This window comes from Argiope bruennichi, chromosome X1 (assembly GCF_947563725.1).
Source record: "Argiope bruennichi chromosome X1, qqArgBrue1.1, whole genome shotgun sequence".
In the NCBI taxonomy this organism is placed as follows: domain Eukaryota; kingdom Metazoa; phylum Arthropoda; class Arachnida; order Araneae; family Araneidae; genus Argiope; species Argiope bruennichi.
Genome location: NC_079162.1, coordinates 92,626,292 through 92,654,220, shown reverse-complemented (window position 1 = coordinate 92,654,220; position 27,929 = coordinate 92,626,292). Strand labels below are relative to the sequence as shown.

General features: G+C 31.9%; 2 protein-coding genes across 3 annotated transcripts in view; both read right to left on the bottom strand.

Moving 5' to 3' along the window:
* The window catches only part of LOC129958177 (spermatogenesis-associated protein 13-like), a 111,157-nt gene extending 85,102 nt beyond the window's left edge, over nt 1–26,055 (bottom strand). For both annotated transcript variants that reach the window (XM_056070435.1, XM_056070436.1), the window contains exon 1: nt 21,794–26,055. In XM_056070435.1, coding sequence (XP_055926410.1) covers nt 21,794–25,471 — 3,678 coding nt within the window. In that variant the 5' untranslated portion in view covers nt 25,472–26,055. The remainder of the gene's footprint in view (nt 1–21,793) is intronic.
* Nucleotides 26,056–27,082: 1,027 nt separating this feature from the next.
* Nucleotides 27,083–27,929, bottom strand: part of LOC129958178 (uncharacterized) — a 70,867-nt gene continuing 70,020 nt past the window's right edge. The window contains exon 3 of the mRNA XM_056070441.1: nt 27,083–27,175. Coding sequence (XP_055926416.1) covers nt 27,152–27,175 — 24 coding nt within the window. The 3' untranslated portion in view covers nt 27,083–27,151. The remainder of the gene's footprint in view (nt 27,176–27,929) is intronic.

Sequence of the window (27,929 nt, the reverse complement as noted above, 5' to 3'; positions counted from 1 at the left end):
GTCGCCGATCTTTGAGATAGATATTTAAATGCTATAGAAAAGAATTTTAAGAAGCTCTAGTTAGATATATCTAAATCCTAATTTACGTTAAAAAAAACTAAATATGTAAATAAGTCCTAATGAATGCATCGAAAAGACAAGAATGGGTAAAAACAATCCAACGAAAACAAAAATGTTTTCATCTACTTATTGTTATTACACATTTAAACTTGAATATTCAAAGACATTTAGCGAACAAATAAATACACCAATGAAAATCCAGTCTAGGATCAAGTACATTAAGAAAATTAGGTTACACATCTACAAGGTCTTCAACATACCAACCCACCTGAACAGAACTGGTTGATAAAACTTAGTAATCAAGGCACAATCGAAAAGTTGCCGGTCCTGGAATGAATTCCTTTTCCCCCAGTAACTACTTTTTAATTGCCTACAAAAGTTCAACAAAGGCATTGCAGGTAACCATATAAGAAACAAGGAAGGCAGAGCAGAACCATGTAAAACAGTTAGTGGGAAGTAAAACAATCTTCATAGGTAGAAATATAAACACGTATTAACCATGTAGGCTAAAATAATAAGCATGAGTCAGAAAACAAATTTGAAGTTCAAACAGAATAAGAATCTTATTCAAGTGTAAAAAGTGAGGGAAAAAAAAAAACCTGAATTAAGAAAAAGAAAGTAATTAATGAACTGAATCGAAATTAAGAAGTGAAAAATAATTGAATTAAAGAAAACTCGATAATCAAAGGGCAGATATGCTTTGTGAATGATCCAAGGTTATTAATCTCAAAATGTTAATGGAAATCTTCAATCAGAAATAAAATAAATGTTTTAATAGTTTTAAAAAAAACCGTGGCTTTTTTTTTTTAATATAAGGAATAAGCCAACAAATACAAGAATTCAAATTTTAAAAAGTACAGAAAGTCCGCAAATATAAAAATCTACTGTTTATTACGACAAAGTATATGTAGGCTCTTCACTGTACATAAAAATTGTTCAAATGCATTTTCGAGATAATTTTTGCTCTTTTTCGGTCATTTTGCGGATTACCCTCAGTTGCTGTATCACCCAATTGTGTGAATAAACAGGAGTTAATTGTGTTTTCTTATTGTATGGGTCTTGATTCATTGTGTTTTCTTATTGTGTGGTCATACAGATTTCACTTCAAAATAATGTTAATTCTTACCACATTTATTGAACAAAATACATTCAATGAAAATCTAAAATATTGTCTGATAGCAGTAAATCATTACCTAAACCCATTCCAGTTCAGTTTAAATTTCTTCCGAGTTATCCAGGCATAGTATGGCCAAGAATGGCTCTTGCGCCAATAAACCAAACAACAACCGAGTTACCCAAAATTGATTTGACCAGTGGTGCTCTATTTGTTAGTGACGTTAAAATCAATATCGTGGAGGACGTGAATGATTTAACCGAGCATTAGGAAAGATTGCCCATACAAGAAATCATGACTATTTTGATTTTTGATCTATTCCATCGCAGTAAGATACATGGGGAAAAAAAGGATTGTTTTATTTTCCATTCATAGTTTTCACAGATGGCGATATATCTCCAAGTTCCGTTAAATTCATATAACATGGGTAAGAAAAATTGATTTTTTTTTCAAACACAATGCATACCGCCAATACAAAAATATGAGGGATTTGATTTTTTTAAAACTATGGAATAAAGAGCTTTTTTTTTTATTTTCGACTTGTTTTGACTAGCAATTCTTTAACCCATTTGCAACATTCGAAAAAGAGGAAAATTTGAGGTATCGACAAAAAAAATGTATAAAGATTTTTTTTTAAAAAATGAAAAGCAAAATGACATATACAAAGTATTTAAAATTTTATTTAGTTCAATGAAGTTATACATTCAAAATAATTTGAGAAATTAAATTTAATAGTTTTACACAGTATGACAGTACTTAAAATTATCAATACGGGTCTAAAGGCAGTTATCACACTGATAAAATGATTTTTTTCCCCCTTTTTAGTGATTAACAAATTACACAACGTATACGAGCTTTCTGAGAGGAAGTTATTTCAATAAATATTAAAGAAAATGTTAGCCAATAAATCTTGATGGACAAGGAGTAATTTCTCATGTTGCTAATGCTTTTATTTGTTATTTATTTTGTTGAATTATTTCTTAATTTTTTTTCTTGGAGACGTGTACTGTTCTGTTTTTACGAATAGCTTTGAAAATAGCGTTAACTGTTTTTGATGAGTATGCTCGTCATGGAAAAAGTACATTTTGCGTTATAACGAGTTTACTCATCAGGAGAAATAAGTAGTAAATATAGCTGAATTTTTCCGACACAATTTAGATACGCATTTTCCGAAGAAATCGAAACAGGTAATTGGTTAAAAAGAACCATATCAATTTTTTAATTTCCTGATATCGTCAAATAATATGGAATTTGATCTCCTTTTGGAATCATGACTTTCCACGAAGTGCGTGCAGAGGCTATGCACTCTAATGTTGTGTTCTTGTGCTCACAACAAACTAGCGCGCACATCAGCGCTTTGGTGATAACGGCAAGAAAAATTCCGAGCATATGTGCGCTTTTGAAGCAAATGAGTTAAAGAGACGCAATACATTAGATATCTTAAAAGAAATCATTCAATGAATCTTACAACAACAAGTAAATGGGGGGGGGGGGGTATTTTGCAATGGAAAATGTGTGCGGAAAAATGCGCACTCAGGTGATAGAGACAGTGTTCAGATCGTACCTGAAAGCGAAGCACTGGCATTAATCGTCTTCGAACATTCATCTATGAACAGAACAATATTTAACATTCTGACCATAACTGCATAACGAATTCAAGAAAAAACATGATTAACGAAATTGTTCATAAGCTCAGAGCAATAAGATTTTAGTTAATTTTTGTTTCAAAATAATTCGAAAATAAAGGAATGAATCTCCTAAAAAGATTAAATATTTTAAAATATTCATTTTTTCTGCACCTTTTAATATTTAATATTAATTACATGTTTGATTAACGAAACAGAATTATTTAAAGGCATTATGCACAAGATTTAGTAAATTATCCCTAAATATTTGTTTTAATTTTTATTAGCTGCCAGTTTTATCTTGGATTTCGGGACAATATTTGCTTGGCATAATAGGATGCAGAAGATTTCGTTCAAATTTCATAATAAATTATTCATTTCAAAAATACGGTACAGTTTAATGATGAATAAATACGTTTGTTTTTTATTTTATTAACTGCAAATTTTATTTTAGATTTTGGAACAATTTTTGCCTAGCATAATAGAATGCAGATTTCCTGAAATTTCTTAGGAAATTATTCATTTTAGAAACGCAGTAAATAGTATAATAATGATGAATAAACAAGTACCAGATCTGGAAACAATATTATATTTTCTTAATCATTATATGCATGATAATGATAATTTTCATGAGAAAAACCAAAAGCCACCATTATTTCGTAAGACGCATATTAAAAGTAAACACATGCTGAATAATTAAAAAAAATTAGTTTATCTTTTCAGACAATATTTGATTGAATTTTGTTGAAAAGTAACAAAGTAAGAAGAAAGAAAAGTAAGAAGAAAATTTATAATAATAACAAATATTCCTTCCAATCATATAATTTATAGCAAGTTGAACTGAACTAAAATTGATAAAAACAGTTTTTAAAAACACACTTTTATTAATGTATTAAAAAGCGATGTTTTTTTTGTTGTTGTTGTTGTTGTTTTTACTCTCATTTTCAAGAATTAGACTTAATATCTATAATAATGAATTATAAATTTATGGAAGCTTAAAAATCAATTTTTTATAAAATTCACTATAAGATAGCATCAGTAGGAGGAAGTCAAAATATAATTAAACCAATCAATTAACAAATAATTAAGTTCTCTAAATAATACAATCGTGTATTTTCATGTTATACATACAAAGATACAAAATTTCAGTACTCAAGCGCATCACGAAAAGTTCAATTTTAACACGTTTTTATTAAGTCGCTTTCTGCTCTGTCTGTTCGGTGCAAATTTTGCAATCGATTTTAAACTAACTTCCCGATGAGTTAGAGACTTGAAATTTTAAATATAGTTCAGAACTCGATGACAATGCAATATTAATTCGCTTTCTTGCCCGTCAGGTTGTCTTTCAGCTTAAATTTTGCAATCGATTAAAAACTTTCATTATTGACAGATGACGCCGTGGAAAGTAGTTAGTGAATGTGATTGTGAATCTTTTATAATTCATAATCACAAATTTTCAGAACAATCTGCATGGAGATAGCAGAAAATTATCTCGTATTTTTTAAAAACGTGGTATATTATAAAGTAATTAAATAATTATTTATAAACATTCAACAAATCAAACTGCATAAACACGAAACTTTCCATCCAAAAATAATCTCCAATTTCAAAATAACATTTCAAACACAGCAATTATTTCTAAAGCATTACCAAATCAAGAACAAAGAAGTAGTCCGAATATTATTTGAGAATCATTAATGATTTTTAAATGCAAACAAACAGGCAATTTCTTTAAATAAATACTCTGAGTTCAAACATCCTTCAATAGACTGAAAATTTCACAATTTAAATATTGCTTAAGCACAATTAAATTGTATATTACGTCATAAATTATGCTCAGTTATGAGAAGGTATTTTCAATTAAATTGCATATTACGTCATAAATTATGCTCAGTTATCAGAAGGTATTTTAGACAACAACGCTTGATTATTACAAAATGTCATAGGACATTTCAAGGTCAACAATAAATAAAATATTACTTTTCAAAACACATCTTATTATAAAACTCATAATATGTATTTATTTGTTTCCTTTTTTAGAGTAATTGCATAAATTGTCGTGTGACGCATCTGCCATCATAATAATAGGCGAATAAACGGAAGACGCCAATTCGCATTTTACGTCAACAATGTATTAATGAACATTAATGACAAACACATAGAACCCATAATTTACAAGACAACAGAAAACGGAAGTTGCCCTTCCGATCTAATCCAGCAGTCAAGCCTAGTAATCTAGAGTGTGTTTGACCAAAATAAAGGGTCGGGTCCATCCGAAAACATTCACCTGCTTTGGAATAACATTTCCAATATTCCCCGAAGCGGTTCACTCGAGCAGGGTCAAGCAACACCGAGAGAAGTTTAACCCGTTCTTCGTTGGAATGCAGCCGTACACAGATTTCGACGAGGAACATGTCAGAAATATTTCGATCCATTAGTGTGGGTCACGACACGCGAGTAACATTAGCTGGTCGTTCTCACCAACCAACTTCCTCATTCAAAAACACACTTGAGAATTTGGCAACTGTTCGCTTACAGAAAATATTCATTCACAGCAATTGGACATGAAAGTACGGACTATACTCGATATATCTATCTTGATGACAACGAAACAAAAGAAAAAAAAATCAATGACAGGCAGCTAGCTGTCAAACACCTATTTAAAGGAGGTTCCATGTAACAGAATACCGATACTGTAGCTATTTCAGCGTACACTACGTTATTAAAAAAAAAAAAATTAAAAGGAAGAAAACCCAATATTTTTTATATATTCATTAGTATATTGATCCCTTTTTTTATGATTTAAAAGACAGTAACATGAAATGGGTATTTATTAACACCTCGTCTACGATTTCAGCGGGGGTATCATATGTATCCTCTAGAACAGTTCACATAAAAATCAAGGCGAGTATTTTTTTTTTTTTTTTAATTTGTCTCAATATGGGTCTCGTCCTTTCTCTGAACAAGTAATAAAAATGTTTTAACGAGCAATATTTCAACTTTAGTTACCCAAGATAGCAACTACAGGGTCCATTTCATTGTGCGGAATTTGCATAAAGGGATTATTCCAAACTTGTTTTCCTGCGCTACCCCCCCCCCACACCCGTATACTAGATGCATTTGTTTGTGTTTCATTATTTTGTTTGTTACAAAAGACATGAATTTGTTGAGTATCACTAAGTTGAGAATAAAAAAGAAACATTTTGATAATGAAGATAGTGATTGAACTTCTGAGTATTTTATAAATCTTGAGAGTGGTAACGATAGTGAAGATCATTTAGGACTTTTTGCTTTGTTTTATTTTCCATTTTCTTGCAAAATATCTGTAAAAATGTTCAACAAATAGATTTCAAAATTAATTTGAAAAATTGTTTATTTTAACTTAGAAAATTGCGCGAGCCACATTACATGTTTTTGAAATGCAAAAAAAAAAAAAACTTTTTAGATTCTTTTATTGTTCGAAAAATTTGCATTGCATTATAAATAGCAATATACTTAACTGCAAAAATATTTTTAAAAATTCTTGTTCGGAAATTATCAATAACCAGTCGTACTTAAAAAATTAAAATTATATTGAGCTGAGGGTTGTTTTTTTTTTTAAAGCGAGTTAACGAAATATAAAAAATTGGTCATGTTTTAAAAACGGAAAATAGAAAAATATTCACTAGCTTACATGTAATTAATATTTCTTTGTTTTCAACTATCAAATGTACAGGAAGAAACAAACTTAAAACGAATATTACCCCAAAAAGAAGTATTAATTAACGGTTTAGATTCACAGTTCAATAATTTCTCATAATGAACTTCGACACGCAAAATTTCAAACAGAGAAATGAATCGTGCAAAAACTATTGAATTTAAATAATCGATAACGATGAAGATCATTTGCATGCTACAGTAATTATACGATGCAAGATATATCGATTCATTTTGGAAGCATTTTCGTGAGAAATCGATCACAGCTTTCTTCAAAATACACCAACGGAAATTAAAATTTGTCCGAAGCTCAGTCATTTTTAAATTTCTTCACTAATTTTTTTCAATCTCAAATTCTTCTAAGGCTCAGTGAACTCACGACGTCAATAGTTTGGGTTTATTTTTAGCATCGTATCATGAACACTCAGAGGAATTTAAAAGAGGAAAAGGAATATTTTTATAATTATTTTCTTAAAATGCAAACTCAGAATATCAATCTGCAATAAAATATTTATAGATTTTTCCTTGTTGATACGAAATAGAATTTTAAATGAAGGACGCTCCATATAAAAGCCGATTTTTGATAAATTTTATCATTTTTTTTATCAAAAAATGCAATATTTGATTAAAACAGAGCATATCTTTTATATAAATATATGCGATATTCAGATCATGATTCGACTATTTTGGAACAAAGAACGCAACGAGATGATACGGGTACTATATTTGGGTCAATGGACAATAACGAATGTACATCCGCGCATATTGTTTCCGCCAAAAATACAATTTCATTGCAAGGAAATAACCACTGATATGAAACCTATATAACAAATTTCGCGTATAAAAAGCAATGGGAAAGATGCGAAATGCGTAGTAAAACAATTCTATCCACTATTCGATCAAAATACAGTTTTCTGTCATTTAACAAAAGAACCGAAATTTTGCTCATAAAACAATGGCCAGACACTTGTATGGCATACAAATTCTAACTATGACGTAATCCAAGAGCATTTTAAAACAGGAATCGCAGAAGAAACTGTATACAATGAACAAAGCATTTCAAAATCACGAAAATGTCCAGAATTCTTTCTTATTTCAAAACCGTTTATGCACGGGAGCATGTACAGGTTATATTTGTCATTTCGATGGCAAATGTTTCTATTCTTTCAAACAGAAGAGAAAATATCGCTATTTGGGATTAAAAAAAAAGAAGAAAGAATAGTGATACTAAACCATGAACTATTTCGAATAAAACTTTTGCAATGTTTGCAGTGCAAAGTTATTTGAAGAGGACAGTTATGAAATGTTTTAAGGTCCATTTTTATATGCTCATCAATCAATTCTTTTACTATTATGTCTTTTAATAATGTATGTGTTTTCTGGAGCTCAACAAATAAAATCATAAGACCTTGAAATACTAAACTTGCGGCAGACACACAGGACATTTTTTTCTGGCGGTTACGATAAACAACCTCAAACTGTTTTTGCACAAAAATTTCAATTACAATTTAAGGACTTTTTTTTTCGTGAAAAACTTTAATAAGTATTCATTACACGCTAAAATATTACATATTTAGACAACCAGAGGAAATTCTCACATAATCCTTAAGTAAAGACGTTATCTCGCTCACCGAACATAAAAATTGTAGACCTTGAAGGCCGTGAACGCTACGAGTACTCAGATTTTCATTTTCAGACTAGCTTTTATACCTGTCACTGTTCAAATATTAAATTAAATTATGTTATTATAGCGTTGGACTACAACATTTTTATATGTACAGCGCTGCGTATAAATTACAATTCACTTCATTTCAAAAGCATGCGAACATATTTTTAGTATCTATATTCCAATTTTTTTTTAAAACCATTATTTGGAAAGTGAAAACAATTATAGTTTTCTCTAAAAGTTACTGCAAAATGGAAATTCAACTACTGGCATCAGTAATCATTGCATCCACTTAATGCTAGCAAGTGCTGAATGTCTGATTCGAAAATCAGCGGGAGCAGTCTCTTCAAAACTTGTCGCATACTCTCTAATAAAGGTGTAATTCCCCTACTCCACCAACCAAAACTGTCGCCCTTGAGGAAGGCAGTGAACGCCACAAGTGCTCAGATTTTCATTTTCAGAGCCGCGTACACGAGCGTTTTGTAATTAGTAGCATAGTAAAAAAAGGCGAGTATGCATTTTAATGTCTAACGATTAGGATGAAAATGCCACACATAACAATTTTAGTATCAAGATCAGATACTAAATTTCATTAACCTAAATCATTGCATTTTGGAATTAACGCGTGTGCATGCTTGCAAATGAATAGACCGACAGACGATCAACTCGTCGACGGATTTGATTCAACATTTGATGCGAATATACGTTTTAAATGTAAAAACTGTGCACCAAGTTTTATCTGTCTAGTTTTTTACATTTTGTTTTCGCGTTCACTTTCATACAGGCAGACATACTTCATGTGAACGGATTTCGTTCAAAATTTGCTAGAAATCTTCAAATTAAGGGTTATATACCAAATTTCCTCAAAACATTCTTGAGTTATCGAGTTTATGCACAGTCAGATATAATTTCAAAAAATATATTCTTTGAATACGGGGAGGTTTGAAAAGTAAAAAGTAGAGGTCGACTTTTTTTAAAGGACTACAATACTTTCTTTTTGTATACTTCACATACAAGAAACTAAAAATCTACAAATTAAAAAAAAAAAATGAAGGAATAAAAATCACGTACATTTCTGCGAACATTTAATTTCAAAAAGATAAGGAAATAAACGTTGCCAATGCTAAGTTTGGAATAGTATTAAGCTGTCGTTTCCGGGGGACAAAGTGAACAAAGAATTTTTCGACCTTCGGGTTTTACTTTGAATAGCACGGCCCATTTTTGCGGAGACAAAAAACTTCCGTCACGCATTTGGTTCTGGCGTGTCTGTTATCGACCGACAAGCAACATGGGGATGGGATGAATGTTGACAAACATAGCAAATACTAGAGGTCCAGCAATTTGCTTCAGGATATCGACAAATAAAAGATACAGAGCAAAACGTAGAAATGCGCGACATCTGCGTGGATATATTTTGGTTTTCATGCTTGTAAAAATAAGAGGCAATAACAACGTAGATCCTTTAGGTGAAAAATACTCAGGAATTAAATGGGTTATACAAGGCAAAAGGTAGTGGGGTGAGAAAATTTGGCAGAATAATTAGCGGAATGAATTAATTCTCTCTATCGAGGTCATTTTACATATTTGCAGTAAACAATTTAGCCATACAAGTACAACAATGTGACTACTCAAAAAACAAATATACTGTTAGTTATAATGAATGGATAAAACATTGCCCTAAAATAAGAAAATCATCACGCGTTTACTTTCTTAGAATGCACCTTGAATACAAAATAAACAGAGGGTACGGTACTGCAGTATATGTCACCATAATATATATTTCTCATTCCTCAATGACGTAATGCACTTTTTTTTTTCGTAGGAAAAATCAATTTCCTGAATTTATAGCAGTTACACAGCATTTAAAACTGAATACATTTTTCTTTATATAAATAATAATTGAAGGGGGGGAAAAATGGAAACTCAATGAAATTAAGAATAAAAAATAACGTTTATTCAATCGATGACAAGGGGAGGAGATTTATTACAATAAACTACTAAAGAAAATATAAACATGGAAAAATTTAAATATCCTAGAAATATATCAAATATTAACGCAGTAAAACGGTTATTATAATTTACAAAAGTGAAATATTGTAAAAATGTTCTAGCCACTTTTACATATTTCACAACTGCTTTTACAATTGCTTCTACTCGGACCCTAGAGCCGCGACAGTGAACTGAACAATCCCAACAGTTCTGAATTGATTTCCCTCCCCCAATTCGATAGAAAAGCAATTTACAATTAAAGATGATCGTTTCTTTTAATATTTTATCTTTATTGATTAATGAATTTTTAAAATCCGCATGACAATTATTCTTTTTTTAATTTTGTTTCTTATGTATACAGTTATGCATGTTTATGAATAATTATTGTTTCCTAGTTCTTTAATCTACTTTTTTTTATTATGTTCCATATATAATATTTTTTTCTTATATTTTTTTAAATTTTTTAAATTAAGTCTTTTTTATTATTTTTAATAATAATGCCATCTTTTCAGTATAAATATTGTAGTGAGTTTCATGTTTTTCTATTCTATTAACGCTTGTTTATTTTCATTTTATAATTTTTTTCAGCTTTAGGATTTATGTTTTGTCCCATAAAACCAGTAGTATTAATACGGCCAGTTCAAATGTTTAAAAAGCAAATACTAATTTGAAACATAAAAGAATATCGGGATTTTGAAAAATGTATAAGATAAAACACTTTAATTCAACACTATAGCTCTAATATATATAAATTTGCTTCAGGATAAATAATTTTTCAAATATAATTTTTCCCCTTCGTCTTAGTCAATATTAAACGCAATAGATCATAAAATGTGCAAAAGGTTCACGAGTCAAAACACTAAAAGAATAAAATTTTCGACATCGTTTTACTTTTATTGAAACTTTCAGATTTTTCATAAAAATTAAAAATAAAAAAAGACTCGATTGCTACAACACTCAAATTTATAATCGTCGTTATCATGCTTTAAACTCTATATAAGCTAACTTTTTTTTTTTTTTTTTTTGAAATTATTAGGCATTTTAAGGAAATTTCACTTTGATTTGTCTTTTTTATTTCTATCGTCTGTAAACATATTAATTACAACAATATTTTGCCAGTTCATTTTTTACAGCCTTAAAAGTGCCTTTTCGACCTAAAAAGTTTCGGTCGCATTAAAAAAAATGACAATCAGAAGTACAACTGAACTGAACTGAACAGCGGTTGAGGTTTGGTGACGTAGACTATATTCAATGCATACGATTGTATTCATATTTCTCTGGGAATATGCGACATCTTCATTTTCTAATAGCAAGATTATTTGTACATAATATATAAAACATATACATCGTTAACTCAACAAAATATTTTTTTTTCTCCAGCACCGTGTGAAAACAATACATTGAGATATCGGCAGTTAGACCCGCACACATCGTAGCTTTGGCCTATATTTTTCGACCTCAAAGACCTGCTAATGACGTTTCAGCGGGTGGTATGCATGACGTGAAATAGAGAGGTGTCATTGCATAAATGTTTAAATATGCGTATCCGATGAAACATCAGATATATGTAATGTCACCTGGCAAAATAAGGCTAGAATTTATTTGCATCTTGCAGATAAACACCTGCCTCTGTCAACGGCCAGAAACACCCGCATTAAGAAAGAATCCAAAATATGTTGCACAATTTTCGGTAAATAATAAATTTCCCCTGCAAAAAACTAAGCGAAGGTTTCTTTCAGGAAAAGGGAATCATGTGAACAAACTTATTTGTTTTTTTAATACGCAATTCCATGATTCTGATATTTAAACAATTCTTCGCTTTTTTTCCCACACAGACAATAAAGCCGAAGGAATTTTCTTCAGTAGTCGTAACAAATGCAGGAAATATAATAAAACGCAAGTTGCTTAGGAAATAAATTGCTTGATGATTATATGCATTTCAAGAACGCATATGCAATACAATATTCTTTATACCCGTCATCAAATATACGTTTTAATGAGAATATTACGTTCAAACCTAACTATTCTTTATATATGAATATAATAATGCACTTTCAAATTAATCCTTTAATTGGCAAATGGTGAAAAGTTTTAGTAAAATTTTGGAGTGCACATGCTAAGTAAATAGGATATGTATGATATATTTACAGTTCTTAAAAGCTTATTTTAATTATTACCTAGAAATATGTGGGAAGGAATGTTTATAATACTCATTAGGAATTATAGACCTCCCGTATGAGCCAATGAAGATGCATATTGCTTCTGAGCAACCATGCCAAATTAAGGGTTAAACAATGAATGAAAACGAATGTTCTCCCTCAACATTCTTATATTTCTCCATAAATATGTGGGCTAAAATAACCTTTGAAAATATGGCAACATCTTATTTTCTTAGTGAACGAAAAAGGTCAATCCCTTTCCGTACAAGAATTTTGTTCTCGATTGCCCCTGCCAAATTTCACTCATTTAAGGCTTGGCACTGCTCAATTATCATGTACACTTACACATAATTTTACCGGAAGGATTTTGTCCAAAATTTCACATACATCTATAAATTTTAATTGAGAGACGACATGTCAAATATAATTAATTTAGGTTGGTTGATTTCTGGTAATTGCGTTTACAACACTTGTATAGACACACTTAAGGTGACATACTTTGTTCAAAATTTGATACAAATGCAAAGCTTTTGCGCAAATATCACTTCTTAATTTTATTCATGCATCCATTTAATTTTGAATAATGTTAACATACACATGGATGGATATACATTTTAATTAGGAAAATGTTCCATTTCGAAGTTGCATAAGGTTATTTCGGGGGCGGGCTTCTTAATTTGGTCAGATGAAGATAACGAAACCTGATGCAATACCTCCTCTTCTTCCTTCATATTTCCCCACCACACAATTTGGAAAGCATTCGACACTCGACAGATTTAACGTAACATTGCTCGTGGAACTGGACTCGGCCACTGCGGTGCAGGTGGACAGGCAGAAATACAAAAAATTAGCATTGTCAGGTTAAGAGAGGTTTAATACATGAAGACACCGAATGTAATATTTTCCCTTCTGGCATAATAAAATTTTTAAAAAAACAACTTAAAGTTACCTTTCACCCTATTTAAATAGTGGAATACGCAGTCAAAGGAATAATATTATTTTCAGTTTTTACAACCAAACATGACAAGGAGTTGATGAGGCAATACATTGCCCCAAGTGTCATTTACGAAATTAACTTTCTTTTACTTGTTGCTTATGCTTATGCAATCATGTCTCTCTTACACTGACATATGAACTTGTTTACTTTTTTACTTGGCTGACTCATCATAATTGAGACATTTAATACTTCAATTCATAAAAGATGGTAAAGGACAACCGATACACTTAAAGGCATCCAAGTTAATTTTGTTTTCTAAATTAAATGCTACTTTGACTTAATATGCAATTTCAATACGAAAAATTCTGAAATTTGCTGAAAAGGGCAGACAGACCGTGGGAAAACAAAAATATTAAAAAGTTGCTAAAGAATCTTGAAATTCACCATTGTACAAAATATTTTTAGGTGGTTTGATTTATTTGACATTCATCCTAGATCTTGAGGCAAATAAATTCAGAGACGTGGAATGTTTTTAATAATTTTTTTTTAACATTAAGAAGAAAAAATAGTTGGCAGATATATGATTTAAAACATTACATTAAAATTTTCTAGAGAGCAAGGTATAACTAAATTTATTTTTACCACCTAGACTATTTTATTTCCTTTCGTCCATGGTCACGAAAACATTTTCTTTTATAAGAGGAGTTGCGCAACTTTCAGTCATAAAGGGGGTATTCAGCGGAAACGGTTTTGAGCAATGATATTGACGAAATTTAAAAACATGAAAAGCTGGCCGTCAGACATACTTGTAGTCTGCCCCAAGGAACATAAGACTGTCGCAAATAGATTTTTCAAGGACATCCACTGATTAAATCAAACGACTTCTAACCTGAAACTGTCCTTGTCCACCTACACACGCAAGGTCTTTGACTTCAACTACCTGACTCGATGGAAGCAAACTTCGCCTCTTCAGCAAATCCGACGAAGCCTAATCTTTTTCTTCCGCATCTATCCACCAAACACATCAGTAGGCAATTATACTATTAAAGGTCCATGACATTGTAAAACTAGTGGTCAGTCCAGTTCCGCCTCCATGCTTGCAATAAAGATTTACGGGATATCGCCAATGTTTTAATCACTTGGGGAGGGAAAAAAAAATAAGATTTTTGAAAAAAAATATTACTTAGGAATAATTATTAGATAAGTAGTTTCTTGTTTCAGCATTACATTATGCAGTGATACATATTCGCTTCACTGGATTTTTTTCTGTCTTTTAGAGACAGACATTTCTAGGAAAAGTAATGAGCTCAGATTCATAAACAATCTTTGTTTCCCATCAACAGAAGTACCTTTGTGGCAGATTCAGTACAAACATCTTAGAAATTTCATAGTATTATGTTGTGCTTGTAAACGAAAACTAAAAATTTAATCTAGTTAGTTAAATAATTCACGGAACAAAAAAACAAAAAAAAAGAAAGAGAGAGAGAGAGAGAGAGAGAGAGATGGTAAAAAAATTTGTTTTATAATGTCCGCTTTCATAGAAGATAACTCATTAATATGAATGCGAGATTTCTACACGACCAATATTTTTGCATTAATGCACGAAAAATATATACCAATTTTAAATTATTTTTTAAAAATTTTCTTGTGTCTCTGATGTTTATTTATTCAGAGCTTCAAAATTTTTTTTGAAAAAAAGCGTGCAGAGTTAAGTTTTTGAAAAAAAGCGTGCAGAGTTAAGTTTTTGAACAGAAAATACAATAATTTTATAACTGGGTAATTAACAATTAGCTAAATCAAATTACTTTAAAAAAAACTTTCGAACATTTCAGAATTCAAAATTAAATAATATATTCATTTTTTATTTGTAAAAGACAATTCAACACACACAAAAAAAAGGTATGCGGGCAAGATTGATGTGGATAAGATTGAGAAATCAGAAAGATCTGGGGATAGTAAAACTCTTCTGTGGCTCCGTGGATAAGAAAACTCCGCTTCCGGCAGCGACAAAAACGGGATATGAAAAACCAGAGTAGGCTTATTAAATAGGCAAAGAAGGTAATTCGTGTGAAATCTGCCCCACAACGTTAGGGGGGCAAAACCTAGGAGAATTACTTTTTTACAGTATTTCTAAAGTTATTTAATTTTGTGCTTTCATTTAATTATAAAGACCGCGTGCAATCGAACTTATTCAAGTTAAAATCAAGTATTTTTTAAATTAATTTTGGAACATTATTTTAGTAATATTCCTTGTTACTTACCATTTGTAATTATTTTTATATTTTATAATTTTAGAGAAATGAGGTGATTTATAATTTCAAAAAAACGTCCGATGTTATTATTAAATATTATTTCGATTGTGTTAAGAAAAATTGCTTTTAAAAAAAATTAACTGTTTATTTAAATTTACTTTTAAATATCAATATTGATTTTAAAAAACATGATATTGAAAACTGACATCATAGAAAGTGATCTGTAAATAAGCATTTTGCTATTTCATTATTTCAAAAGTTGCAAAATAAATTAAAATCGATAAAAAAAATTGATTTTGATAGTTTAAAAGGGGAAAAGGAATTTTTAAATTTTTAATTCCAAGGCCTATTAGAAGGTTTAATCGATCCTGGAAAAAAAACTATTTAATAAGCATTAATAAAATCAAATAAGGTAACGTGGATCGAAAGATCATATTAAACTTGCTTTGCATGAAACCTGGTAATTTATAGAGAATGAGAAACTTTTTACAAGGTCTCAGAAAAGAAAGAATGTCTACCTGACGATAATAAACAAATACGGTGAACGAATTTTTATTCTGTGAAAATAACAAAGTGAATAAAATGTAATTTGCCTCAACAGAAAGACTGGCATTTCCTGTTTTGTGAGTTGAATATTACACTGATTTGAGATGATCTACTTTAAACACCAAGAGAAACGTTTGCAGAATTTGCAACTAATAGCAAGACCCTTTCTTAAAAAGACGGAGAACTAGTTTTTCAGCGAGCTCACACGCATTCCCACCAACCAAGTTCGAATAATCTAGTTTTTTTTTTACTAATATGAGCATATAAATCTAAGTAAGAAAAACATGTCTGAGGAAGATCCTTTAAGCCAGCAAAACAGAAGAATAATTTCTTTATTTTTGTTAACTCAAAATGCTTAGAAAAGCTCATGCGCCAATGAAACTTAATATTGAACAGATTTTTCAGAGAACATTAAAAACAGTTTGAACGAGTAAGATAAAACAACAGCAAAATCCTACCCAGCACTAAAAAAAAAAAAAAAAAAAAAAAAAATCTAACATGGAATTTTAGATTCGCGAGGGATTGATTTCGGAGAAAGGGGAACGAAACAGAATCTTTGAAAATATGCTCTATACACGATATAAAAAGACGATAGATAACAAGACGCATAAACAAGAATGCGGTTGCTATGGTAACAAGCTGAGGTAAACCGCGGCGCCGGAGGTTATTCTTAAAAGGTTTTATTCTTGGATTATTTTTTTTAACTAAAAATCAATGACAAACAAGACTGATGAAAGATTTTCTGCGAAGAAGGTAAGCTCTTTGAAGTGTCTTTTAACAATTAGTGCTAGATATGAAAAAACTTTAAATACTCCTGATAACATTAATAATGACTCGCATCAAATATCGCCAAAAATGTGAACATAAGCATAGATATTAAAGCAAAACATAAATAACCTATATATCCCCCCAACAAATTCAAATAATCAACCACTTGAATAAAAATAATACTTTTGCCAAACATAAATCGAATTCTAAATAATCATGACTCATGAAAAATTAGAAGTGCTGTTCGTTTTAGAAACATGTGCCTATCACTTTTGGACAATTTTACTGCACACATGAATGATATACAATGAGTACAAAGAACATTTTTTCGAAATTCTAGGTTAGGCGTGTTTTTTCTTTTCGCCGTTCCTTTCCTATGTAGATTTTGTTTTATTCTGTTTTTGAATTGAATAATCTTGTTTTAATTCGAAACTGTGTAATATTTCTATACATTGCTAAGTAAATAAAAATATGCATCCCTTCCTCCATCTGATATCTTTCCTCGATATCTTATTATTAAAATAGACAGTATACCCAGGTGTGCCGGTTTATAATTCTTAAAATTAAAAACTGTACCTTGGAAGAAAAATAAATACTTTAATCATAATATTCGCCATTGCTAGCTATATTATTTTACCGATTTGTCCTCCGATGGTGAAGGATCTCCGAGAAAAGTCGTTCCTATTTTCAGGGAATCAAGTTTTTAAACATCTTCGTAATTGTTGAAGTGTTGCTGGGAAATTGCGTCAGACATCTATAAAACCAAGTTGTAGTCCAAAGAGGCCAGGTCTGGTGAGTACGACGAGAAGGGTAAGAGTTCCCAGTCAAATGCAGAAATGATGTCTGGCGGCTTTCGCTATATGGGATGAAGTATTATCATGCTACCAAATCACTTTTTCGTATCTTGCAGTCCAATCTGGAAGTTTTTCGATTAATATTCAAATTGATTAATTGGTAACGACAGCGAACGTTATTCATTGTTCCGACAGATTTTAAAAGCTCATGATACACCTCCACTTTCTGATCTCATGAAATGCAAAGGTGTGGAATCGTCAAGTTGGAATCATCTAAACCAACACGCATTCACGTCTTATGTAAGCGCATTGCCACCATAAGTTTCCATAAAGGTACGACAACTTCCACTCGCGTTTGTTCTTTTGATTAACAAGGACAGCAGTACGTGCGGCATGTGCTCTTTATCTGTTTGAAACTAGAAATATTTACCTCATAAACACAGTATCATGTCAACTGGAAATCTGTTGCACATCAACGGTGCATAAACAGATACTATTTCTAGCAACAAACTGCCATAACAATTGACATTGTGAACAAATCCTTTCTCCCAGTGACGTCAAGAGAAAAAATTAAGAATTATTAACCGGCACACCTAATAACATTCCACACGGAGTAGAGAATACACCTAGTAACATTCTACATGTAATGTCGTCAAAAATGTCGGAAGAGACAAAGGCATTTTCTTCGCAGGTATATTCTTTACAGAACGGTGACTCCTCCCTCCCCTCCAACCCCCAATTTTTTTTATCAAAATTTGTAGATTTAAACATTTATTAAATTAAGAATAAAATGAAAATAACTGATACCAGGAGTTCATTTGGCTTAAAAAAAAAAGATATGTACCTTTATTGATTACCAAACCGATTGATGTTATGAAAATTTAAACACATTCACCAATTCTTTGATGCTCATGAAAGCAACCGCGGTACATTCACAATGACTGACATGAGATAAGTAACCAAAATAAAGTTGCGATTACCAAAAGGATTACGATTCTTAATTTCTTTTTAATGATGTTAATTTCGAAAATATTGAATCAACAATGAGGAAATCATCAATTGCAGAAAAAAAAAAAAAATCAAAAAGGCCAATATTAGGTCACTGGAAGAAGCGCAATGCAATACAAAATGCAAGCAGTAAGTAAAAAAATAATAGTTATTATGACATCCTGAATCAAGAAATCCGAAAATTAACTTCAATAAACACAAACTATCGGTTGGGCAAGAAATAAAAGGGGAAAAAAATGAAGACAATCAATTACATAATCTAGAAAGTCGAAGCGCAGAAAGTGAAACGTGGAAATGAGTTCAAGAACTTATCTAACAATAAGCAAATCATTAGATCTGTGGACACTTTTCTTCTCCAAACAAAATCGATTTCTGCTCAAAGACTTCTTTCGGCACGTAACCCATCGTTTTGGGCAGAAAAGAAGGGGGGGGGATACGGTAGAACAATTACATGATTTGATATTATTTTCTGGATTTCCTTTGTTACCGGCCTACTTCCACTACCCTCAGCTTGGACGGCCTTCGCCTTTTTTCAGCGAGACAGGTCAGGTCAACAACTTGCCAGAAATTGAGATTCGAGGAAGCTTTCCCCCTCTCCAATACTCAACTTTCAAATACCATATTCGATTACCAGTAACCCCACCTACACGCGACTTGCATATTGAACAACACAGACTGGTACATATGACGTAACAGAAACAATCATAAGTATGGAACTACCATGTCAAAAGGACAGGAAAACAACAAATTATTTTTTAAGGCACATGTGCAAGCGTCTGAAAATAAATTTATTAGCGCAGAAAGAGAATTATTGAGAAGTTTTTCCAAGGACTACAGACAATTTAGAAATTTAAGTTTTCGCAAGGGCACAAATCTTTTTAAATCGCATTAAAAAAATTCTTTGGGAATGTGTTAAGAATAATAAAGGACACCTTCAAGGATTTATTTTATTGTATAGATAAATTTAATTTCAGTTAAAAACACAGCACAAAGTTTTGTAATCGCCAGACAGTTAATGGAGCTATACATTGGAAAAACTGGGGGCGAAAATTTCTTTCTCATTTCCTACTTCCTTTCGTTACACATGAATTATTAATGGAATATACACACTCATTATGGCTTCCATAATAAATGCTATCAATTAGAAATGATGAATAAGAAGCTCATTATCGTTTAAATTCGAAGCAAAATCGCATAAAAAATCGAAGACAAATAATTAATAGCTATGACTCATTCATTTTTGGCACGATATCCAAACATTATTTTGAAACAATATTTTACAAACTAAACGAAATAAAAGGTGGGGAAAAAAAATAAAGAAAGGTTACACCGGAAGACTTCAAAATTTTTCTTTAATTTATTTCATTTTGATTTTTTACTTTATACTTGAATACTTTGCATTTTTTTTTTTTTTTTGCTTCATTTATTTAAAATACTACACTATTCCGAAAAAAGTAAATAGCCATTGAAGGATAAAAGCTCCCGAAAATTTTGCTACATGTGAAAAATGCAATTTTTTCAATAAATAAAAACATTTCTAATAACTTATTTTCACGAAATGTATCGTAGTTGATTTTTCAAAAAACAAGGGGGTAAGGGGCATCAAACAGTAGTATATTACATTTTTTTAAAAAAATAGTATTGGTTCTTTAAAAATGAATTTTAAAAAAATCCTAAAATTCAGGAATAACCTTTATTCACTTATAAAATTGGTATATCTTTACCAAGTATTCAACACCAAAAAAACAACCTCACGTTTAAATTCGGGGAATTTTTACCTAACAGAGAAGTGAATGACCTCGATTAGAAATGGGAGACGGGAACCTCTGAAAGGAAGCAAAGAAATTCAATATTCGGGGGGTGAGCTGACCTTGAACTTAACTCCCTCTGAAGAATACCAACTGAAAGGATCTGTTTGCAGCTATCCTCTTTCAAAAACATGAATGTGATGGTAACCTCGTTGAAAATACTTTAAGATGTCGGATGAACGTCATCGACAAGGTTTCATTAATTAAATGTTACTTTTTTTAAAAAACATTTTGATGATAAAAAGAAAGAGCAGCAAACATCTATTTTAACATTTCAGTGATTTTTTTTTTTTTTTTTTTTTTTTTTTTAATGTATGCTAACCTACATCACAAAGCACTTAGCGAATCGTGTCTACCATTAAAATGTAAATTTCAGGATTAGGCTCAAGACTGGTAGCATACATGACCAGGAAGCAGGTGGTATATTTCCATTCGGTTTTCCTTTAATAAAAATCTTTAAAACTAACATAGGTGAATATCGTTTATGGGCTTTCTAAAAATGAGTTCAAAGACATAACAGCTTAGAAAACTTCTCAGTGCCAAAGATATAATTAAATACAAGAACACTTATAATCACAGATTATCCTGCATTTAAAAACTTTTTCAACTATATTTATTTATTTATTTCTATAATAGAATAAACAAAAAAAGGATCTTACCTTGAACAGGAAACTCCAGACTTCTGTCCATTCGAAAAATCAATTCGTAAAATAACGCCCACTCGAAGAATCCGTTCGTAGAAAAAAATGAGATTCTGTCGAACATTTTCAAGCGGGGAACTGTAGCTACACTCCATTTTATAAATCTATATCAATAACATTTGTATCAAAGTACAAGAGCATCTAAAGTAATTGGCCCATTTCCTTTATTTTGAATTGTTTTAAAAACTTTACAATTCACATATAAAAACCAAGTTTCAGTACTAATAAAATTTTAAACATTTATATCAATAATTTCATACACAAAACATCCTGAAAATCGTATTGACATACACAAATCACTTTTTTAGAATTCGTTTGATACTTAATTTTGAACTATCATATTGCTACCTGAAAAATTCTCAAAACGTTAGGATGACTATTACTTTACGACAGCTGCAGCAAAGATATAACTTTTCGTTAGTAAATATATATACACTGAATTTGAAATTTTGCATAATTTAATTGACCAAAAGAACATAAAGCGAATAACACTCGAGATAAATGGGCAAAATATTAATTAGTCCTAATCTAGCAATTCTTAGAGACACGAAATCTGAACAGATTGAAGTTCTAATATCTAATAAATAAGAATTTTAAAGATTTTTCTGCTAAATATTTCAATAAATGATTCATTTTCTTAATTGGAAACATTAATTAAACATGTACTCACCAAAACACATGGCCGACTGGTACCCGGATGTTTGTAATCCAACAAAGAATTCCTGGTATCACCATTTAAATGATGGTGCTTAGAATTTTCACCTGTTTCTGGTCTCTTATTTTTCACATCTCGAAGAAAAGGCAGGACAGTGTTCCGACGATGCAAACGAGAAAAACATATTTTGGCCAATAAATCACTTTTTGGACTTTCGATAGTATATTCCTGCGTTTTTTGCAAAGGAAATTGCCAATATAATGACACTGATCGTCGAAGTGATGAAGCACAAGCACAACTAGCAGGTCTCGAAGGAGGCTTTTGAACAGAAATTTTAGTCTTGCTGAATGACTTAATGGGAAAGTCAAGTTTGCCAGACACTTTAGCCCCTCGGGCTGTTAATTCACAATAAGACAGACTTTTACGCAGCGATCCATACTTCATATTTTCAATTTTACGTTTGCTTCCTCGGGACCATTTAGAAAGAGAAATAACAGGTAACTGAGCAGCTGCATTTGAACACACTGGAACTTCTTTAGTTTTCTTTTTCAAAGAATGCAAGGAAAGAGCTCGCGTGATCTGTTTAAAATTGAGCAATTTTTTAGTTGAAGATGAACGTTCAGGACGTGCTAACTCGGACAGATCTGAATTATGAGTTGAAATAACTGAATACGAATGTCTCGAACCTTGGCCTCCAAGTAGCGAAGGGTCAAGACTATCTCCATATATCAAGTTATTGTTAGTAACATGCAAATTCAAGGTATCAGAAGTAGAAAAATATTTTTCACTCGAAACTTTAGAATTGTTTGACACCAAGGTTCCTGTGTTTTTTTTAAAGATAGAAGATTTTTGTTGTGGTATCTCCGAGTCACACTGATTTTCTTCTGACTGACCTAGAGACTCAGTATAACTTTTATCGCTCAGGTCATTATTGAAGAAAAGTTCTTTATGACAACAATTTTTAGGCTTCCTATGAATTCGATTACCCCATGACGTAATACATCCATCAGCCTGATTATGGTGGCAATGGCAGTTTTTAATGAATTCCTTTTCCTCTCCCGCCGGTGAACCCTGACGGTCTTTCCTGCGAATGGATCCTCTATTGCTGCAACTGCTGGAAGTCCTTTTAATAAACAAACCTTTATGTTCATTTGGTTTCAAAGCCGTCTCCTCACCATTGGTCAAAGAGGCGAGGTCTGAAGTATCTGGTTTGTCACTAATATTTCTAGATGCTTCCCCTTCTCTAACACTAGATAAAGATAATGAACGCCTGGATTTGTGACTAGGATATTTAGAAGTTGTTATAGAATTATTTTCATTTACTTTTTCATTATAAAAAGATGGAGAATCGCCGATAAAAAACACTGGTTTCCTTTTGTCTTTTTGTTTTTGAATCCAATTACTGACTTTACTTGCAACTCCAGCTTGGTTTAATTTTGAATCAGTACTTTCCTTTCCGTGAACTAGTTCTTCCATTTCACGAGCAGACAACATAGTACATTTTCTAGGACCATTGCTAAATTTAGAATTTGCTGGACGCAAGTATAATGGAGGGCTCGAATTTCCTTCATCTATAACCAGAGGAGCTCTTTTCAATAAAGAAATTTGAGAAACCATGACGTCTTGGTGGAGGCATGCATCAGATATGTGGTGTTTCGCACGGCATGCAGACTGTTTGTTAGGAGGTCCTAATTCGGTTGATTGGGCACAGTCGGCACAAAGCTTTGATTTTACATCTTGCATTCGAACTGAAACTTGAAAAGGCTTAGCATCCGCAGAGGAAATTCTGCATTCAATGGATGAAATACTTTGAGAAGATGTTATGGGATTACTACAAAGGTATTTTTTAGTATGAGACAAGATACTTCGACATTTATCCTCCTTAAGATTATTATTACTAAAATCACTGTCAATTGCAACTTTGTCGGAAGATGAATTTTGAATGTTTTCATAATTAAAATCACTAACTGGAAGTAATTTGAAAACGTCAACCGAATTTAATGAATCTTCATCAATAGAAGAATTCAATTTGGAATTTTCACTTGAAATAAAATTAGCTTCCTCATCTTGGTCATGTTTCATTTTCCATTCTTTCGGTTTGTAATGTGCTACAGTTTTATGACAATTATTTATCGCATGCATAGAAGCATGATCATGACGAAGGGATGCTGGCATAACGAAATGCAGCCTGTTTCGATTTGAGGATTCTTTCTCAGAAGGTATTTCATGCAAATGGGAAGTACTATTAGCTCTCTTTGAAAGATACAGGTGATTTTGAAAAGGCAATTCTCGTCTAGATACGTGCGCATGAACATGATCATTCAAATGAGCAATACATCTTGTCATCTCAACACGTTTGGACTCGGGTAACGAATCCAACTGTGATCGAGTTTGCCGTCTCATATATACCGTTTCCGCATATTTTTCCGCAACTTTTCTCACAGAATCTCTCATTGCACGTGAATTATATCGCCCCCACGATGCATTTGGGTCATGCTCTGGGCTCTTTTGATTTTTAACAACAGAATCGGGCTTATTTAACGCTGCATCTGAAGCATTTAGAGATAAATTTCCATCAGGTAAAGTTTTTCTTCTATACTTATACTTTTCTTGTGAAGGAAGTTTAGATACTCGCGACGATTCAGATCTATACATGGATGACTTACATTTTGGAGGCATTTTATTATGTAGTTGGGGAACTCCTGAAGAATCATTAGTTGAAACACTATTAACAGTATCGCTATATCGGTTTGGCACAAAACCTTTCGGTCTCATAGATAAAATTTGCATTTGATTACTGCCATCTGGATTTAAGCTTATATCTTTTACATATCGATTATTTAAATTTTCTGCGCATGATTCAGCTGAATCATTTACATTTGAAGGAGAACATTTTGATGCAATACTTATAATATTGTGCTTCTTAAAACGTCCCTCGTCTCCTGTTTGACGCTCATAAGAATAAGAACTTTCGGAAGGCTTCGAAAGCTCACTTCTGTAGGATTCAGCCGATAAAGAAGAAAAATTGCTAATGGAATCACTTTCGGATGGAACGCGTTTAGAAGGACCATTATCCAATCCAACAGCAGGGCTTCGGTAACCCTCTAATTCCATAATCTGTGCCCAAGCACTGATTGAAGGTTTGTCTTTTTTAATTGAAGAGCTCTCTGACGAAGCACTAGAGGGAGGAGATGAGCTGAGAGCAGTTGGATATGCATCATCATCTTTAGCAGAAAATTCAAATTGAAGCTCATCGTCGGAATCCTCCGAGACAGGTTTCGAAGGCTTATAACGCACTAGAATCGTGTTTGTACCTCTTTTTCCATTAACAACGTTCGATTTAAAAGTAGTCGTAGTCGAACACGTCTCGCCTTTATCGGAACACGAACTAAAAGTCGCGCCTTCTCCACTAACTACGATAACCCGACTCTTGTAGGCCACACTTGATTCTTTAGAACAACTGTGTGAGTTAACAGGAACTTTATTTGACTTCAAATGCAAAGACAAGGTTGCGCGAGCTGCTACGTGATCATTTGACGCTGCAGAACTCGTCATAGAACATCGTTCTTCTACCATGACCTGCTGGTTTGCATTACTTTTGATAAGAAAACTTTGAGAACTGCAACGTGATCCAGCCTGAGGCCGATCTCTTCTAAATTCTGCACCACTACTACCAGCCACACATAATAACATTCTGTCAAAATCATTGGACACAATCTAGTTTTCTGCCGAATCAGTACTTAGCTGCTAACGTTGATTATGGGCCATGTTTTACGGGTTCTAAGTCATTTTCCTACTTTTCCACAAACAACAAAAAAGGGGAAATCAGATTTTACAAAAAACAAGTCGCACGAGTTTCATTCATTTACATTTAATCACGACGTGACATAATTCCAGCTCAAAAATTAATCAACTTCTTCACAACAAAATTTGTTTTCCTCACAAAGTTGTAATAAACACTATGACTGGACTTTAAAAAATTCTTTGAATGGTATAAACACTTAAAATATAAAAGATTTATATCTTGATTTCTTGAATCCGAAATGCAATGGTTATAAATAATGACTGAAAGCAAATATCAAATTACAAATCCTAACAATACACTCGCTTCTAGTAAAAATACTATCTTCATTCATAACAATTTAAATAATTCAGTATCGAATAGTTATCAGTTTTTTAAGTCTCTCACAGAAATAAAAACAGAAACAGTGACTTACAGTTTCCGGTGCAGAAAAACTCAAGATATGACCACTCAGTACCACAGACACAACTTCTATGAAAGTAAATCCCAATAAGAGAAGCACGACGAAAACAAATGCACATGGACGCTTCGTAAATAACGCAACTGTCGACACACACGTTCAAAAATAAACAGCTTCCTCTGTGAGTTCAATAAAAAAGACAATCATTTCATCGTCGAAACGAAATCCTGCCGAGTGGACAAAAAGGGCTTCCCGGCAACCGTTCCGACTGAGTGAGCTATCGAGTTCTGAATCCTTACAAATCTCGCACGAGATCCCGTAAGGTCGATCCTCACCTCTCCACTCTTTCAGGTTATCCCCGGCACTCGTTTTTTCTTGTTTGCCACTGTCAGCTCCAAGACCAGTTCAACCACCGTGCTGGTAGCGGTTAAAGCACGCTAGTGGTGAAAGTCCAACGCGCGCGACTCCTGCTTTGCGTGGAGAGCAGGTTCGCCATTCGGTGGGAGCAGGTCAAGGTCGCCTTTGTTAGGGGCAATCATCACGGGGTAAACATGCCACTCCATCAAAATAAAACACATCGCGACAAAATATCCATTTTTTTTTATAGTTCTTTGTATTGTTTACAATGAAATGAAAAATAGATTTGATTTTGGACAAGAGAAAAATGATTTTAGAGTGCACGATATATTCCTGCATGTCTAACGGAAAAGTATTACAGGTATGATTGTAAAAATGTGGTTTTATACTCTACAGACGTTAACTTTAAAACATAAAATAAAAATGCTTATACAAAATTATCATCAATGTTTCTTTTTTTTTTTAATTAGATATCAGACCAAAATTTGAAAACAAAAATTTAAGAGAATGAAACCGGACGCCAAAAAATAATTTTGAAAGTAAAAATAAAGTTTCAATTCGTATGCAAATGTATAAATAAATTAAATAACTACATGAACGCGGGAGCCATCAATTTACACAATGAATAATTTTCAAGAACACAGCAATAAATTATTTCTAAGATAGACTAAAATCGGCGCGTAAACGCTTAATGAATTCCATTTTATTTATAAGATGAAATACACAAATATTAAAAGGCAATGTAGTAAAGGCAATATGGAGTAGAAATAGTAACATGACAGCTTCAATTTCAATGGAGGGACAGGAAAACATTCTAAATTAGGAGATGCGGGAGCTTCTAAATAAAAAAAAAACTACACTTAAAAACTTTTCTACTATATTAAAAAACCAAATAAAAGCAATCACTATTATTTCCTAAGTTATGAGAAAAATGTCAACTTAGCAAGGGGGAAAAAAAAAAATCAAGTTCCATCAAACCATTGAGTTGTGCTGCCATCTGTGAGCAACAAGCATTACTTTCAAATAACAGGAGACTCGGGAATTACAACATTTTAGAAAACGAACGGCAAAATGTAAATTATTGAAATTATTTTAGTCTCATACTTCATATCCACTTTTGAGGGATGGGATTCAACATAATACTCAGATTGTTTGTTTTTTTTATCGCAGTTTTGCTTTGCATTTTGAAAATATTAAACAACTATTAAGAAATCTATCCTTTCACGAAGTATTATTGAAGTAAAAATAAAATCATGGAACGAAATATTTACCACGAACAACACACGAAAAATAAAGTTGCAATTAAATAACATTAAGACCAGATTTAAAAAAAAAAAACACAGAAACGCATTTTTCCGTTAGAGAACAAAATACAGTGAAAATTTGAAAATTTTCACTCTGTAGGAAATGTTGTACATAAATGTAACAATTTTTTTTTTTAAAAAAAAGGGGGATCATTTTAAAATTTTGAATTCCTTCAACAAACAATCTTGTAACAAAAGACAAATAGCTGATATTTTACTATTAAATGTTTCATAACGGTAAAAAGTCATGTAAAAGAATCATTTCGATACTTTAAATTTGACTATGCT